Source organism: Siphateles boraxobius, unplaced genomic scaffold (genome assembly GCF_051911475.1).
Source record: "Siphateles boraxobius isolate OS27281-9 unplaced genomic scaffold, OSU_SipBor_1 53, whole genome shotgun sequence".
NCBI classification, from domain to species: Eukaryota; Metazoa; Chordata; class Actinopteri; order Cypriniformes; family Leuciscidae; genus Siphateles; species Siphateles boraxobius.
Window position 1 is genome coordinate 13,661,430 of NW_027509175.1, and position 20,095 is coordinate 13,681,524.

Consider the following 20,095-nt stretch of genomic DNA (forward strand, 5'->3'; position numbering starts at 1 on the left):
TTTGGCACATTACTATAGAATTGCTGTTTTGCAATCGTGTATCATATTGCTGTTGGTACGGTCTTCAAAAAAACAAGAAAAAAGCCATGAGATAGTGATTTTACCATAGTTAAAGGCATTTCGCCAAAGGTCATGCCTAAAAACATCTCTTAGCCATGCTTCATGCTCTTTGGACTTATTTATGAAACAAAACAATACTCAAAAATGAGTCTTTTCACAAAAAAATGACATTAAGAATGAGTCCGAGCTAATTAAAAATGTCTTCCAGCATTGTTGAACGAAAGCTGCAAACAAAAAGATACATTACGCAAGTGTAAAATCGTACCTTCAGCGAGTCGAAGCAGGCGATCACCCGCCCGTTCTCCACCTGGCAGCTCTTGGGTGGGTGCGCAAATTTGCATTCCTCGTCGCTGCGCGAGCACGTTCCTCTCTGAAACTGCCGGCACACCTCGAGAGTCAGCCATTTCGTGTCTCGTATCGACGCGATGTTTAAAGCCATAGCGAAAGTTGTGTCGAGAACCTCCGGGCTCTATGGCGTCAGTAGATTGTTGACTTGCGTTTGAATAGTCTGCGAATGTATTTGTTTCTTGTTGAAGTTTTGAGGTTTGCCTAAGTTTGTTGGCGAGGCTCTTTAAATAGAGATGTCACATTCAGACCCCCGTTGGCTGTCGCATGGGAGATGGCCGCTATCAGTGAAGCTGTCAATCTCTGTCAAGTCGTTCATCGGTCATTTAGTCCCAGGTGCACAAAACTGGATCGACAATAAGAACATGCTCCAGGTCTCCAAATGGTCTTGAGGCCGACGGTTGTGGAAAACTCTACCTGAAGGTAATGGCTCTCCTTGGAACAATATCTAATAATGGTCCGTGAATGGAAAGAGCGTGTTGGTTCCTTGTGCTTTGGCAAGTCTGAGGAATTGAGATCTTTTCGAAGGCCAAGCCAGCGTAGGATGGGGGCGGAGAGCAGCTTCAAGTAGGAACCACTTCAGAAAAGGCACTTTCTTCTGTCCGGGATCTGGAAAAAAAAGAAGGCCAAGATTTGATTTTGGTAAGAAACAAGGCCGATAGAAGTTTCCCACATGAATATGACCATTTATAGGTGGTACAACATTGAATTTTCTTTATTTAACTGTTACATTAAACCTCTAATTTCATTTACTAGTCTCTAAATATTTTACAAAGTAATATAGAGATATTTTATATTTCTAGATAGATAGATATATATAGTAGATAGATAAATAGATAGATAAATAGATAGATAAATAGATAGATAAATAGATAGATAGATAGATAGATAGATAAATAGATAGATAGATAGATAGATAGATAAATAGATAGATAGTAGATAGATAAATAGATAGATAGATAAATAGATAGATAAATAGATAGATAGATAAATAGATAAATAGATAGATAAATAGATAGATAGATAAATAGATAGATAGTAGATAGATAAATAGATAGATAGATAAATAGATAGATAGATAGTAGATAGATAAATAGATAAATAGATAGATAGTTAGATAAATAGATAGATAGTTAGATAAATAGATAGATAAATAGATAGATAAATAGATAGATAAATAGATAGATAGATAAATAGATAGATAGATAGATAGATAGATAGATAGATAGATAGATAGATAAATAGATAGATAGATAAATAGATAGATAGATAAATAGATAGATAGATAAATAGATAGATAGATAAATAGATAAATAGTAGATAGATAAATAGATAGATAGATAGATAGATAGATAGATAGATAAATAGATAGATAAATAGATAGATAAATAGATAGATAGATAGTAGATAGATAAATAGATAGATAGATAAATAGATAGATAAATAGATAGATAGATAAATAGATAAATAGATAGATAAATAGATAGATAGATAAATAGATAGATAGTAGATAGATAAATAGATAGATAGATAAATAGATAGATAGATAGTAGATAGATAAATAGATAAATAGATAGATAGTTAGATAAATAGATAGATAGTTAGATAAATAGATAGATAGATAAATAGATAGATAAATAGATAGATAAATAGATAGATAGATAAATAGATAGATAGATAGATAGATAGATAGATAGATAGATAGATAGATAGATAAATAGATAGATAGATAAATAGATAGATAGATAAATAGATAGATAGATAAATAGATAGATAGATAAATAGATAAATAGTAGATAGATAAATAGATAGATAGATAGATAGATAGATAGATAAATAGATAGATAAATAGATAGATAGATAAATAGATAGATAGTAGATAGATAAATAGATAGATAGATAAATAGATAGATAGATAAATAGATAGATAAATAGATAGATAGATAGATAGATAGATAGATAAATAGATAGATAGTTAGATAAATAGATAGATAGATAAATAGATAGATAAATAGATAGATAAATAGATAGATAGATAAATAGATAAATAGATAGATAGATAGATAGATAGATAGATAGATAGATAGATAGATAAATAGATAGATAAATAGATAGATAGATAAATAGATAGATAGTAGATAGATAAATAGATAGATAGATAAATAGATAGATAGATAAATAGATAGATAAATAGATAGATAGATAGATAGATAGATAGATAGATAAATAAATAGATAGATAGATAAATAGATAGATAGATAAATAGATAGATAGATAGTAGATAGATAAATAGATAAATAGATAGATAGTTAGATAAATAGATAGATAGTTAGATAAATAGATAGATAGATAGATAAATAGATAGATAGATAGATAGATAGATAGATAGATAGATAGATAGATAGATAGATAGATAGATAGATAGATAGATAGATAGATAGATAGATAAATAGATAGATAAATAGATAGATAGATAAATAGATAGATAGTAGATAGATAAATAGATAGATAGATAAATAGATAGATAGATAAATAGATAGATAAATAGATAGATAGATAGATAGATAGATAGATAGATAGATAGATAAATAGATAGATAGTAGATAGATAAATAGATAGATAGATAAATAGATAGATAGATAAATAGATAGATAAATAGATAGATAGATAGATAGTAGATAGATAAATAGATAGATAGATAAATAGATAAATAGATAGATAAATAGATAGATAGATAAATAGATAGATAGTAGATAGATAAATAGATAGATAGATAAATAGATAGATAGATAAATAGATAGATAAATAGATAGATAGATAGATAGTAGATAGATAAATAGATAGATAGATAAATAGATAGATAGATAGTAGATAGATAAATAGATAGATAGATAGTAGATAGATAAATAGATAGATAGATAAATAGATAGATAGATAGTAGATAGATAAATAGATAAATAGATAGATAGATAGTAGATAGATAAATAGATAGATAGATAAATAGATAGATAGATAGTAGATAGATAAATAGATAGATAGATAAATAGATAAATAGTAGATAGATAAATAGATAGATAGATAGATAGATAGATAGATAGATAGATAGATAGATAGATAGATAGATAAATAGATAGATAAATAGATAGATAGATAAATAGATAGATAGATAGATAGATAGATAGATAGATAGATAGATAGATAGATAGATAAATAGATAGATAAATAGATAGATAGATAAATAGATAGATAGTAGATAGATAAATAGATAGATAGATAAATAGATAGATAGATAAATAGATAGATAGATAGTAGATAGATAAATAGATAGATAGATAAATAGATAAATAGTAGATAGATAAATAGATAGATAGATAGATAGATAGATAGATAGATAGATAGATAAATAGATAGATAAATAGATAGATAGATAAATAGATAGATAGTAGATAGATAAATAGATAGATAGATAAATAGATAGATAGATAAATAGATAGATAAATAGATAGATAGATAGATAGATAGATAGATAAATAGATAGATAGATAAATAGATAAATAGATAGATAGATAGTAGATAGATAAATAGATAAATAGATAGATAGTTAGATAAATAGATAGATAGATAGATAGATAAATAGATAGATAGATAAATAGATAAATAGTAGATAGATAAATAGATAGATAGATAGATAGATAGATAAATAGATAGATAGATAAATAGATAGATAGATAGATAAATAGATAGATAGATAGATAGATAGATAGATAGATAGATAGATAGATAGATAGATAGATAGATAGATAGATAGATAGATAGATAGAATCCACCTAAAAGCAATAACAGACCGGTGTTATTCTGGAAATTTAAGCATTTGTGTCATCTAGTCATAGGCCATTCAAGGATTATATTTACATTTAATCATTCAACCGAGGCTTTTATCCAAAGAGACTAACAAATGAGGAACATCAGAAGCATGAACTAAAGCTAGAAGCAAATCGGAGTAATATGTGTCGCATCAAAGCACGTATGGAAAAAACAGCTATATCGATTAAACACAGTGTCACATTCGGTCAAATGCAGAGGTGTTCGAGCACTAAAGGAAAAACACCCGTTCCTGAACCATTTGAGACGGCCTAACCTGTTGAGTAATGCCAGAGACTTTAGCCAATAGAAAACATGCAGCGGCGCAATATTCCTGGCAGCCATTCAACTGCCAGAAAAGGACTGAAACAGATGCATATTCCAGACGCGATCCCGTCAGCGACGAGTGCCACAACACCTCGACCAGCTCACATTAAACACAGAGTAAGAAAGGATAGTCACCTTTATTTATATAGCCTAGCGCTTCTTACAATACAGATAGTTTCAAAGCAGCTTTACAGAGATATAAGGGAAATAATGCAACAAAGTTTGTTTCTAGAAGAAAATAGCATCACAATCCAGCTTAAATTCAGTGATGGTTCATTTTTGTTGTAAAAAAGTTATTAATTTAGTTCATTTATATATAGCCGCTCTGGAGAAAACACAACAGTGATGTCATCGTCCAGCTCGGTTCAGTTCTCATATAATGGTGTCAACTCAGGCAGATCAATAATATTGTTGAATATTAAACTAAATGTCCCAAACTAAGCAAGCCAAAAGTGACAGAGATAGATAGATAGACAGACAGACAGACAGAACGATAGACAAATGCCAATCCAGCTGCCAGTAAGTTACTCTTTTCATGATCACTAACCCTTACGGATTAACCCTTGTAAGAATAAACTAGCCAACTCTCAGATTTGGAGCAGTTTATAACTTCAAATCTTCAAATAAAACGCCGCCTCTGGCATGACTTGTGAAGCTCACACAAACATTGCTGCTGAAATAGAGGACTTTTCTTGGAACATCTGGAAATATTTTTCTTGTGCAAACTGAAGGAGAGACGGGAAGGGTGGGGGTGGGGGTGTGCAGGCAGACGAAACAAGCCCGTAAAAATCAGCAGCTTCCGTTGAAGATTCACTTTGCTGTGTAATGACGGACACGTCCCCTCCACTTACAGCAAAGCCAACAGTCAAGAGCCTAACAATAACTACTGTGTGTACGGAACCGAACACTATACTAACCCAAGCCTTTGCATTGTGTATAATACACATTTTTAGCGGTGAGGTATTGTATGCATTAAAAAGACAAGTTTGAACAAGTTCTGAAGGAGCCGGAATGCCTGGGTTTGTACTCATCCTACTCATACTAATTCTTTTAGTATGCCAGTACAGGGATACACAAACTGCGACCTTTTATCCTCCCGGTGCAACAACATTTTGATAGACGTTGCACTGGTGCCAACACCACATTACCCAAATGATAAAAGCAGCCATTTCTGTTGCATATGAGAAACATCAAACGGCAAAACGACTGCAGAATTAAACCGTGCTACTCGTTTGAGCTGCGCAGCGCGGGCCGTTTATCAGTTCGGACCAATAATAGACAGCGCAGCGCGAGCTAAATACAGGTTTACTGGCGGGCTGGTCTCAATCACATGACACTGGTACTACTATCAAGTGAGAAAGCGTTTGAATTCTCTGCTAAATTAATAACTTTGCAGTGAGATCTAGTGAGAACCATTCAGATTCAGTGCAGAATTCTCTGTTATTAACTGTATATATATAGCCTATATATATATATATATATATGAGATCAAACAGCGCTGACGTGGAAACCAAGAGAAATGCTTTTCAGTCCACAAAACATTCACCATGGATTTCATGTAGTAACACTAAATGTAACCATGGTATTGTGGCAGTGTTACGTACACGCTGTATGTATAAATATTCAAATGCTTTTACATTGTTCATTTCAGGGTTCGTACAACCTTTTGAGTGAAATTCATGCACTTTTTTCAAGGACTTTCAAGTGCTTCCCACTTTTCCAGCACTTCACAGACAGTGCTGCTTTACATCATCCAGTTCAAATGGATTTTTAATGTGATGATGACCAAAAACATTTTGTTCATCTATCAGAGATTGTCCCCAAGATGTAGGAAAACTAACACGTAGCAAACAAACGCTTTTATATAAAAAAAATATATGAAATTACTAGGGCTGTGCTCAGAATATCGATACATCGTCATCAACTCCTGACGATCCGCGTATAGATACAGCAACTGCTGTATCAATACTGTTGTGCTTTTGAATATAGCCAATTCAGGGCTCGAATTTCAGCACGGGATTGCGAGTATTACGCATTATTCTAATCATTCCCGCAGGTCTCCCACTTATAATACGGGAAATTCCCTCAAACATTGATTGAGTGTCCAGCTGTGCCGCGTCTTCTGTCTCTCTGTCTCTCAAAATGGGTTGCTCAAGGCAAGCGTCAAACGCGCTGAAGGCGGTGATACTAAACTCTCGCTTTTAGGAGTTGGGACATGACGGAATATTCACTTGCATATTCGGGCAAGCATTGCATTGTCACTTAAGTTTACCATTCGCTCGTCTTTTTAAGTCTTACCACGCTAAACATTCAAGCGATTTTAAACTATTCAGTACTCGCACGCTCTCTGAGAGATGGTTTTAATTTCTCTGCATGCTTACATAGAGTAAAGCCGCTTCACAAACAGCCTGTGAGTAACAAAAGTTATTTTTCACGGATTATATCGCTTTTACAGCCAAAAACAAGCAAAATGATGTCAAAAATGTCGGTCTTGGTGAGTATCCAACACAGTCGGTTATGTCTTAAATAAGCATATAATGCATGTGATGTGACAGTATAATGAAAACAGGATCCGTGCACTAGCTCTTAAAGTGACAGCAGCCATATGTGTCTGTCATTAATATTGTTGTCAAAACAACAAAAGATAGCTTTAATTATAAGGAATCTGGATTTATAGTCGATGTATTTAATTTAGTCAGGACTAAAATACTACCCAATGTTATTTTACATATAATTACTTTAATAAGTTCTTAATACTAGTGCTAGACCTATTCAAAAACTTTTCTCTTTATTGGTAGGATATCTTTATTCCAGGGCCTGAATTTCGTTTTGGAAAATAGGGGGGAAATCCCCCTTTAGGTCATTCTTATGGGGGGGATTTTTTAATTTGAGGGGGGAGTTTTTTTTTTAGACAATTTTTTAAAAATGCGTTTAGCTAAATGTTTGCTCACTCATTGTATTTGTGTTTTTACAATGGGGTCATTTTTTTTAGTTTACACAACAAGAGGAAGCTTGATTTCAATCTTTGAGTTAAATTGAAAAAAAGTAGCAAAAATAAATACATGAAATAAAGAGAAAAGTTTAGGTCTAACACTAGTATTCAGAAATGCTAGAAACGGAAAAAAGTAATCAAATGTAAAATAACACGGAATAGTATTTTAGTCCTGTATAATTTGAATAAATAGGCTATTAATCCTGATTCCTTACAATTAATGCTATCTTTTGTTGTTTTAAATACAATAATGACAGACACATTTTAGGCTACTCTCACTTTAAGAGCTAGTGCACGGATCCACGTTCACATGTTGCGTGTAAAGCTCAGTCCGCGCCACTTTCTCCTCTTTTAAAAAGGGCTCGCTGTTGCTAAGCAATCATGAGGCACGTTCTCCATGAAGACGAAGACGTTTCAGCAAAGGATGAACGCGCAAAAGACGTAACGTGAGCGGCCCATTCTGTTTTCATTATAGTGTCACATGCATTTTCTTTTTGTATTATTTCTTGTATTTATTGTATAAGACATAACCGATTGTGTTTGAGAGGATACTCCCCAAGACTGGAATTTAGACAATGTTCTGTGCTTTTGACCGTTAAAGCGCTATAATTCAAGAAAAATAACTCAGTTTTGTTACTCACGAGCTGTTTGTTATGCGGGTTAAAATCGATTGAATGTTTAAATAGGTAAGACTTAAAAAGACGCACAAATTAAAAACATTAGTGACGATGCAATGGCCCGATTGTGCAAGTGACATTTCCATCAAATGTCCCGACTCCTGAAACGAGAGTCTAGAATCACCGTCTGCAGTGCAGCGCGATTGACTTGCCTTGTGCAACCTATTTTAAGAGACAGAGAAGACGCGGCATTGGCAGAATCACTCACGCTGTTTGTGAAATTGCGTCTCGCAGAAAGTTTTAAAATGACTGATTTGATCTTATTATCTGTTAGGTTAAATTTACTCATAGGCCTACATGCTAGATTTAATGAATGTTTGCGGGAATTTCCCGCATTATAAACGCAAGACCTGCGGGAATCATTAAAATGATGCGCAATACCCGCACCGTAATTCGAGCCCTCCTTTATTCTATTGTATTTATTTGTTTAAAATGATTTCAACATAATGTAAAGAAATTACTGTGTTTGGTGCTCATTCCAACACTTATTTAATTTAAAAACTTTAACTATTTAATAAAAATAAATAGTTTTTCAGTTATCACAACTGTTATAACACTGTTTATTCAATAAAGATATTACTGTTACTAAACTCTGCTCAAAAGACATTTAAATTCCAAATTGATCCATATCGTGATATGTATCGTATAGTGGCTTTAGTATCGTGATGCGTATTGTATCGTGACATTGTTGGTTATACACAGCCCTAGAAATTACCACTATAACCAAAAGTTGGTGGCCGAGGAGCAGTTATTGGCTTTTTAGCCATTTCCACTCTCTAATATAGTTTTTTTTCTCCCCACACGCTTTGCTTTTCAGGTTATATTTAGATATTATGAAATCCCTATTATAAAATATCAAATCATCAAGAAATAAATTGTCAAAGTTTCACACTTTTTTTCTACTGGGGTATAAAGTAGGGAAAGTCACGAAGTCTCGAGAAAAACGAAGGGCCCTATTTTAACGATCTGAAACGCAAGTGTCAAAGCGCAAAGCGCAAGTAACTTTGTGGGCGGATCCCGGCGCTGTTGCTATTTTCCCGGCGGGATAAATGCCTCTTGCGCCTGGTGCAAATCTAAAAGGGGTTGGTCTGAAGTAGCTTCATTATTCATAGGTGTGGTTTGGGCGTAACGGGAAACAAACCAATAAGAGCTTTATATCACATTCCCTTTAAGAGCATGATGAACGAGGTGCGCTTGTTCCATGCCGCAATACTATTATAATGGCGCATTTACCAGGCGCGCTTCAGAATCGGTTCACAGCCGAGGAGATCGATGTTCTCGTCAGAGCCGTAAAAGAAAGAGAAGTGACATTGGGGATGGGACAAATCCACCCAAATTAGCTTCGGTTAAACATGCATATAATAATTTGGGTAAATGTGTAAGCTTTATGCCTATTTTCCCCATCGTCATGGACACAACAATGATTTCCCTCGTGTTTTAATATTTTTCCTTATAATAATGTATCATTTGCAAAAAGTTAAATGCATCTGTGTAGATGAGAGAATCATCTACAGTGTATGCGCGTTGTTCACACTCTGTATTATGGCCAAGCATGCACGCTTAAAATAGCATCTGAAAGTACGCGCAACGCGCCATTGACTTTAGACTAGTTTTTTTCTGGTCAGTGGCGCAATTGTTTTATAGAAAAGCAAAATAGCATGAGGGAAAGTTTGCGCCGGAATATGCCTCCTCTTTGGGCTGAACCGCCCCGGGGAGCGCAAGTGTATTTCTTAGTTAACCGACGTGTGTCTGTGGAGGGAAAAGTCCGCTTTGCGCGGGTGCAAAATAGGAATGATACATGCGTCAGTGTACAAAGTAATTTGCGCCGGGTGCAAGATAGGGCCCTAAAACTTCAAATTGTGAAGAATTACACAGAAAGTAAGTAAAGAGCGCTCCTTTTATAATCACTGAAGCTGCCGGTCAGTTCAGTTTGATACTATAGAAGAACAATGGTCCATTTAATAACAGTTAATTTGTTAAACTTAATTTGTGCATTTTCAAGAAATAAACGTAGTATTATTAGTAACTGCACTTATTAATGTGAAACAATAGTAACATTATGATTAAATTGCCTTTATGATTAACAATCCCCAATGCTACTGCTCTCAAATGTTAGTCTGGAGCCCTGCAGTAAAAGTAGGCCAGTGTTGTGAGCAAAGCAAGCACGAAACACCATGATGACCCACAACATTTGCTGAAATGTGAAGTATAATACAGACACGCTGCAGTTAATATCATGTTAACGGCATCTCTTTTTAGACTCATTCATTTGTGAGACTGCCAAATGTTAAAACATTTAAATAAAATCAAATAAAAAATGCTAAATAATTGTAATTATTTCTGGGGATGATAACTAGACGCCACTCTGAATTAAACATGCAAAGTAGTGAAATCGAGACACAATAATGAAGTATGCAGTAAGCAAAACATTAGTATTCCATTGAGAACACATGAAGCCACCTTGATCCATTCAGTTTTTTATTAAGACTTGTGGTGATCTGGACCCTCCTTTTGTCCGTCACCAATAACACACAGCAAGCATTTGCGTAATCTAATGATCTTGAGTGTTTCTTTCATTTTCCACTCTTGTTGCTAAGGGTCTGTTTCTTGTTTCTATTTCCCACAATGCCTAGCAACCACAAGAGTGCACCTACAAAAAAAGAAAAATCTAACTGAGGCATAATAAGAGAAATCTACCCTTTAAGATGAATGCAACAGGTGTAGCGCAACAGAAACGCATACTAATCTGAATAATGCAGACAGCACAATCATAAAATAATATAACACAGCAAGAACAAAACAACAAATACAGTATTTAAAACAAGCATAAAAAAATCTCCTGTTGTCTTTGTATATTATTTTAAAATCAAGCAAGCCTCTGTTAGTTTTGCTTGTAAAATCTTGTAATAATTTAAGACTGTAGCAATCTTAAAAAATCTTGTAATAATTTAAGACTGTAGCAATCTTAAAAATAATATAATAAAATAATAAAAAAGTAAAAACTAATTTATATTGTACTGTGCTTTTGTAATGTGTGAATTTCCGCTTTGGAAAAATAATAATAAAATAAAATAAAATCTGCAATGCCTTTCCTGAAGAATAAATAGGGCAACAAGCCACAGTCTGACAACCTACCGACTCGTCCCTAGTTGAACTGTGTGTTGAAGCCCTGAATCAAGGCCATCGATGCGCCATACGCCAAAATAACTGGTCTAAAGGTCTGAACTGTCAAGCAGTCATTTCAAAAAGATTTCGGGTGCTGCTGTAATTTGAGATTCTTGTGTGCGGCACTATTTGAGCTCTTAAAAAAACACATTAGCAAAGCTTCCTTTCTGGCAGCACTTTGAACGGGACCAAAGGGAGGCCGATTTCCAGAACTGGAAAGCGAAAAAACCTGGTGTTAAAGAGAGTCTTTCGACTCTTTTTTTGACCCCACAATCCATGCTCCACCATCGCACAATCCCAGCACCTGCTGCTCCTTTCCATTTTACCATTATAAAATTAAATGGCCTGCCACACTCGTCGCACACGTAGTCTCAACGGCACTATCTAATTTCATAGCTTTACCCCCGAGAGTCAAGCCATAAAAAAATTGGATAGAAACCATGTCAGATGTGACCTCATGCAATTAATCCTCTTGTATTTTTAGAACTCAAAAAACCGATGGTCTAATTTACGAGGTGAATGACAGTTAAAGGGTGCTTCAGTAATACAATCTGTCAGCTAGTAGAAGTGCTTAAAGCTTGTAAACCGAAATAATGGACCACCAAATCTTTGCATTCTCAGGCCTGTTGGCTTTTCTTTTCAAGGTGCAATAATGCAAGCGTTGGAGCACAGCAAATACAAGGGTAATGGTTTATAAAACAATGCACGTTTAAAGACAAAAATGGTGGTAATGCACAAATCATCAAAGCAAAGCTGCAAACCAACATTTGCTTTCTCCCTTAAAGAAACTGCAATTCCAGTCAAATCAATGCAAATCTCTCCCTGTCGGCTGTTCGCTCAACTGAGGCCGGCACGGAGCAAAAACACAGGGTAGGTTTCTCCGGATGACATGGTAATATCTGAGGCATGCTTTAAAGGTGAAGTGTGCAATGTTTTCATGTTGAAATACATTCTACTATCTCCTATCTTAATATGCAGAGTCAACTATTTGTAGGTAAATTTCCCCTGAAAAGTGCAAACACTGCAGTACTACTAAACACTGCTTGTGCATCTCGACCGGCCCGACACTGACTCAACTAATTGCATTTATGATGCTGGTAGGGGAAAACTTACATCACAAAAACTTCCGAAAACGGATCCTGAGTTTGGGAAAACCAAGCACTTTAGTAGATAGTTTACTAGCTAACACATCAGTGTGGAGTAAAAACAGGGTTAGTTAAGTCTAAATGGCATGATAATATCCGAACAAGGCATCGATTTCAAAAAGATTGGCCAATAAACTGCAAGGTACTGCCAAGTCATCACGTCACCTGCAGTCGCTCTGGGTTCACAGAGGCAAGAGCTTTGACAGATAGTTGTAGGAGTAAGAAGAGGCTGATGAGGGAGGACAGATGGTGTGCAGGTAGGAAGGTGCTGCGGTCTCCTTGTTGTGACCTGCAGAGATTAGCACTGCCTGTACCCCACTCCCCCCCCCCCCGCCCTCGCTCACAATGATTAGTGCTTCTGGAGGAGGACGCCTGGCTGAACAGCAAAGCCATGCATTCCACGGATGCAATTATTTATTATCACCCAAAAAAAAGTACAATATCAGATCTTGAGTCACTGTAGGGAATAGGCTTGCTCCGGTAGTCGGTGTGACATGGTGTTCGACCGTTCTCTATTACATTACTTGCCCACCGCAGAACTGTCGTTTTGCTTTTAGTATCTATCTATAAATTACAGGAACGTCTGTCTGTGTGTCTGTCTGTTATTTGCATATCTCTCGAACCGTTAGTCCGATGGATTTCAAACTTGACAGGTGTCTTGCTACGGGCACGAGCAAGTGCAGTGCCAAGTTTGACGTTGTTTGGATTAGAAATGCAAAAGATATCGTTAAATATATTGGTAAAAGAAGCACTTAGAAGGTTGTTTTTTTAAAAATAAACATTCTGACATTAGAGGGTTGTGGTGCAACATTAAGTCAGCTACACAGTTTACTTCTGAATATTATATTTTATTCACGGTCATCATTTGTAGTAGCCTATTCACAAACTGTTTGTTCAAGCGTAGCGTTTTCTCAGACTTCACTGTGTAGCTGCTTCCTGAATTGTGTGGTTCAATTTTCCATATTTATTGTATGTCATTATCAGTATTTGCTTTCTACCATGCACAAATAAAAATGTCACTGAAATTTTGCTGTTTAATTGTAACAATGAGCACTCAAACACACCAAACCAACAATTACTAAAAACACACAAAAACTGATTTTGCATGGGCACTTTGCACTAGTAGAAATAAAAACAATTTAGTACATTTGGACAATAGATGCTACAATTATAAATTGAAAGTGCTCCATATGCAGCACGAGCTGAAAATTATTTGTTGTAGAAACAATTTTCACTAACAATTACAAACAAATGGCAAGGAACACATTGAATTAAACGTGACATTTTGAAGTAGAAAACAGCCTTTTCTTGCAAAGCATACTCCAATAATCTTTGTTTTTTTAGACAGTGTATTCCAATCAAAACTGATTCCAATCACTACGCATGTGTAGTGCACAAATATGCATCGAGAACCTGAGAAAGCAACCATGATAATATCACCGGAGCTATTGAGAGTGTAATTGTCATGTTTTCCTTGATGACATTTCTAAAAATAGAAGCTTGGTCATTCACGTCAATTCATGTCAAATCAACCAAATTTTAGAAACTTCCCCGGTTTACTTTTTTTTTATCATGTTTTTTTCTGAAGACAGACAAACATTTATAGTGATGAAAGCCAAAATATGAAATGTCACAGATATTGACTGAGTACTCCACTATTTCGTAGAGGGGGATCAAAATGACAATTTTTACCTGAGATTTGGAGTCAAATTACAGCGGTGTAAAAATTACTTTAGAAAGATGGCATCAACATTATTTTAATTTTACACAGAGATTGGTAGGTATGTTAGTTAAATATGTTTACGTGGCCATCTTTGTTGCATTATATGCCAACAGTGGCCGTTAAAAAAGGGGGAAAAGCACTTCTTGTGTTTTTTGCCCCAAGTTTTTCATGCCTGTAACTCAAGAAATATTAAAGATGTCTTAATATCCTTTTAGATTCTGGTTCTTAGCAACCCTTTCTTTTGTTATATTCATTTAAAGGCCTTATATGGTTCAATACAATAGATATGGAGATCTTAATACGGCTCCATGAGTAAATTGGTCAATTGTAGGGATGGGGCCGATCCGATCCAGTATCGGTATCGGCTCCGATACTGCCATTTTTGCCGGATCGGGTATCGGTCAGACGAGGCCGATCTAAATCCGATATTGTGTGTTTACTATTGTGTTAATGTTAAGCCCCACAAAAGCATTATAAAGCACCATTAAGTGTTCGTGCACTATATTATAAGTGTTCTGAAGCCATTCTATAGTACAATGTGAGATAGAAATGAATATTTAAGTAATTAAATTCAAGATCACGTAAACTTTTCCCTCCGCTGCGGCTGTCAATCATTCTCCATTCAGCATTCAACAGCGCGGCGCGTTCGGTTATGACGGTCAACTCGATGAAACTCTCCAAGATGATTCAATGTTACTATTAGTATACTTGATCTGTAGATAAAGCTCTATGGTTTCGTATAAAATTACTATCTTGCTGGACTTGCTGTACCTTAATCATGTTACTTTTTACCGTGTGTCTGTTAGATCACAACACTGGAGAGCACTATAATTGTTCTTCACAGTAACTGAAATTTAAAACTGTTAAAAGAAAAGGCTGAATAAACTATTGCGTAGATGGATACTGTATAATACACTACGCATCAATATGTCTTTCCTTTGTGCTTGGACCTTTTCAATGCGGACTCGAAGCGGTGCGCGCTGTGACTCCATGTTGCTTCAAGCGCATCATTCTGCGCTCGGGATGCGCATAAGCACTTTGTGCCGCACTGTATTGGAGTCTTTCATAATCATATCATAATACTTTTGCGCAATGAAAGATTATTAAATGTCGCATCTATCATATGTTGCTGCCTCAATAAACAGCTGTGCTATACATATAAAAAATGTCTTAATTTTATAGTAGCTAGACTATGTATATACAATAATTGATCTTTTTGATTTTTGTTATCTTGTTTTTCATGAATGTATTTTACAACAATACAAACAGCAATGTGTAACGTTTTACCAGATTTAGTGCTGGTGCCTACACTTATTGTCTCTTATTTGTTCCCCGCTAAATAATGTTTTTTTCACTATGTTCAGATTTGATACAATTATTGTGCACTCGTGATTTTTCTAGACTAAATTTCTAATTTCTAGAGTTCTAATCTAGTGTATAATATAATTTTTGTCATAGGTTATGATAATTTTTTTTTTATTTGTTGTTTTTCTTTATAATGAAGTTGTCTGTATAAATTAGATTGTGTTTAACAGTGTTTACCAGTTCAACACAGAGTTCTAGAAATTCTACTTGATTTAAAAAAAAACTGCGCTGGTATCGGATCCGTATTAGTCGATACTCAGAATATTTGGTATGGGATTGGATCGGTTCAGAAATATGGTATCGTTGCATCCCTAAATGTAATAAATATTGACATGACAATCAATTTGAAACACTTACAGTTGCATATTTATTTTCAGAATGGGATTTTTCCTGTTAATCCTGTTTTTCTGACTTCCTTTTCTAACCTTATACTTACCTCAAGTTGCCTTTTGGGACATATGCATACATGCGTACATATACTTGCCTGTTGAGAGGAGTTTATTGCAACATCATATAAAATCAACAATTATAATAATAATAATATTAAAGCAAACACAGCTCTGGTATCGGAATAGTATCGGTATCGGCCGATATCCAAATTCAGGTATCGGGATCGGATCGGAAGTGAAAAAATGCGGATCGGTGCATCCCTAGTCAATTGTACACAATTTGTGATCAGATTATTTTAGGTCTACAGACACCTCCCTTTTTGATTGATATTGCACTTGGAACAAGCTCAAATGGATCGATTGAAGTGCTTCATTTAAGCCTTTTCAGTCCGATTAAGCCATCAATCTGATTTTAAATAAATTATTTGGGTACATGTACAATCTTGCCCAATCTATGGCTCATTTTGAGGAGAATCTTTTTTTAACAAAATTTTTTTTAGATGGATAAAATAATTTTCCTTTGTGTTGTTTTACAACACTTGTGAACAACAAGCGTTCCCTAACCCTAACCCTGGGTTAGCTAAACTGGTAATAGAAAGCTAAACTGGTAATAGAAAGACTATAGCTTCAATTCCATTGCTGAGGCAAGTCTGAGATCCCCTTGAAAAATAAATGTGACCCCTTGATTAAAGGCATCTGCTAATTAACAACAAGCAAAACTAGGGATGTAACGGTATGAAAATTTCATATCACGATTAAGTTACCAAAATTATCACGATTATCAATATTATCAAGGTTTTGTTAAAAAGAGATGAAAACGTTCAAAAAGAACAGACATGCAACCTGAAAACATTTCAACAAGTTTTATATTTGGAAATCAACAAACAACAAATAATATTAGCAGCTCTATGCACTTTTTTTAAGCATACACATTAAATTATATAACCGTCGTCAATAGCAACGCACATCTCTTAAATCACCGCGAACAGACTCTCGTTTCATTAAAATACTATTATAAATGAGGTTAGTGGATAATTCAGCAGCAAATGTTATTTTAGTGAAAATTTCCACATTGCTCTTTGTATAAAATACATTGATGAAAAACAAATAAATGTATTTACATTTTTTTATTTAACTGTATAGCACAGCTTTTTCATGAGGCAACATCATTTGATAGATAGGACAGAACGAGAAAGTCCATTAATAATCTTAATCTTTCATTGCGCAAAAGTATTATAGGCCTAATATGAAAGGCTCGAATACAGAGCGGCAAAGGGCTTATGTACATCCCGTGCGCAGAATGACGCGCTTGAAGCAATTGAAAAGTTAAAAAAAACAAAGGGAAAAGATGTTGATGCTTAGATCATATGCAACTATTTATTGAGCCTTTTCTTTAAACAGTTGTAAATTTCAGTTACTGTGCGCGTGAAGAACAATTCATACTCTACTGACAGTGTGATCTAACAGACACCTGGGAGAAAGGCTGATTTAGAAAAAAAGAAATAAAGAAATAAACCCCAGCAAGATTTAAGATAAAGTACTTTTATGAAAAAAACATAGACCTTTTTCTACAAATAAAAGTATAATAATGGAAACATTGATTTTGGAGCTAGTTACTGTCGTAACCGAATGCGATGCGCTGTTTGAATGGTGTATGGAGAATGACCGAGGAGAGATGAGTTTCCATTCACTTTAACGAATGAAATATCCATTTGTACCTCACATTAAGCTATCGATAGCTTCAGAAGTTTTGGAATATAGTGCACGAAAACTTTATGGTGCTTTACAATATCGGACGTCACTGAGAAGCTGCAGCCGAAGCCGGTCCACTGCGAGTTTTCAAAATCATGATAATCGAACCCGGTTTTCGTGATAATTCAATTTTAAACGATAATACTAACCGTGAGGACATTTTATCGTGGTTTATCGTGAAGCCGGTAGGCTAATCGTTCCATCCCCTAGCCAAACCAATGCAAATTACAGATCTTCTGTCTAAAAGATAATGAATCGTAAGAACAATTACATTTACAAGCTCAAAATTACAGTATAACCGGTGAACTGGCATTGGGGTCACAGCTTTTCCAAACTGGTTCTGCCATTCAAACAGCCTCTTTTGTTACAATAATAGTGGTTCCAAACCCAGAGGATGAATGTCGGGTAATCTTCCATGGCATCAGATCAGGATTTGGGTTGCCTAAGCCAGCTGGAATTGCATCATATTGGTCTCCTAATTTGCAGGACGCAATTTTTTTGACTTCACTGCATCTAATTAGCCTCCTGTTGACCAAAACTTAATGCATATAGATATGTGGTTTAGAGGTAGTTTTAAGTGATTTTGTTTCCCAAACCAGTAAAGGGCAAACCCGATTCTAAAGATTTCATTGGTCAAAACTGAAAATACTAAACCCTAACCTTAACCTCGTAAAGCTTTGGTAGCACATCTTGGTAAATACTGTTTGTCGCGATTGGATCAATACATGACTCTTCTGAACTACTCTAAAACTGAATCAATGAAGTCTGAATCTTTCGACAGATGACTGGGTGACTGAGTAGACCAATGAAATCGGTGGGGTTTGGAGGGAAAACACAAGATTTTTTACAATGACATTATCATATCATAGAGCAGGCTAAGGACAAAGTCAAGGCGATAGCTGTTTTGGAAGTAATTCAAGAACAAAATGTAGGCCACATTTTCTACAGCTGGAAGAATTTAACTAAAACCACCCTTTTTAATCATGCCACTTAATGTCTTCATAGTCAAGAGTTAAATGTCAAACATGTTTCACTAATTAGAAAACACGCTGCCCTCATTCTATACAGCTGAATGAATATAAAGCGTTTATGGAAGCATCTTCTAATAAACAATCACAATAATGTAATTAAAAACAAATTCTCATATTTAAAACAATCTACAACTCTGCAAGGCTTGTAATACCATTGAAAAGGCAACAAATACAAGGGAGACAGACGGTAGTTGCAGTTTGTAAAGCGCTGCAGCCTTGATTCAATGTGGTCAGCAAAAACGGGTGTGTCATATGATAATAGCCTTAATGTAAAACTGAATCCCGGTGACCCAAGTTATTATCTTTATAACACCAAGGCTGCTTTTATCCCCCAGATCATCGTCTCTAGTTATTTATAGCGTTGTGGATGACAGCCATGCCTGGCTGGTACCGCGCTCATATCCTCGGGCTGTTTGAAACTGATGTGCAATTTAATTAAGAAGATCATTTAGGCACAGATATGATCTACTTAGCGACTGACAGACATTTGCGCTGCGTTTTCAGAAAATATCCTGCAACTTATCTCAGGAAAAGCAAATTATGACACACTGACTTACCTTTACAGCTGGTAAAGGAGCCAGAATCTTGACCCCTTCATGAAAAAACATTAACTTGCATTTAAAAACTCCATCTCTTCTACAGAAAACTTTCGCCTTGACATGAAGATGTTGGCAAAAAGACTCGGTTTTCTTTAGAAGTGCGCAATACGGCACCCCAACTAAAATAGTCTCGTAATAAAGGGTAGTTTGTTCATTAAACACGCCTGGCAGTTGTAAAGCGTTAAAAGGTGCCAGTTAATTACCTCTTTTCGAGTCTGTCTTTAAACGTGTTTCTGATTGATTCAGAGGAGAGCAGTTTCTCTCACGGCTTTGGCTAATAAAGAGTCATTGGCTGGCTAGACTGTTTTCATGGTTTTTTTTTTTTTTTACGGGAAGGGCAGAGTCAGTCTCCCTCTTTAAAAAAAAACACTCTCTTCCTCCCAACACGTTTGCCAAATGTTCGACACAAATGTGGCCTTTTCCTGCCACGCCGCAGGTCCTGCTCTTTTAAAGTCTGGATTGTACGTCTAGTAAGACCGGAGGTCTGATCGGCCCAACATGAACGATGTTGGCGTTCAGTAAATTTGCATAAAGCCCTTGCTAATCAGACTGGACTAAAACCCGTTGGATAGGTTTGGAATAATTTCAATTTCAGAAAACAAAACAAAGCAAATTCTAAGAAATGCTACACACGCCTAAGGTTTGATTTGAGACCAAATTCACA

At 35.2% G+C, this 20,095-nt stretch overlaps 1 protein-coding gene across 39 annotated transcripts in view; it reads right to left on the reverse strand.

The window, feature by feature from the left end:
* Positions 1-20,095, reverse strand: part of mbnl2 (muscleblind-like splicing regulator 2) — an 87,300-nt gene that overhangs the window by 60,765 nt on the left and 6,440 nt on the right. For all 39 annotated transcript variants that reach the window (XR_013195445.1, XM_077205427.1, XM_077205420.1 and 36 more), the window contains exon 2: positions 326-1,014. Coding sequence is in view for 38 of the 39 variants with exons in the window: in XM_077205427.1 (XP_077061542.1) it covers positions 326-499 (174 nt within the window). In the remaining variant the exon portion in view is untranslated. The remainder of the gene's footprint in view (positions 1-325; positions 1,015-20,095) is intronic.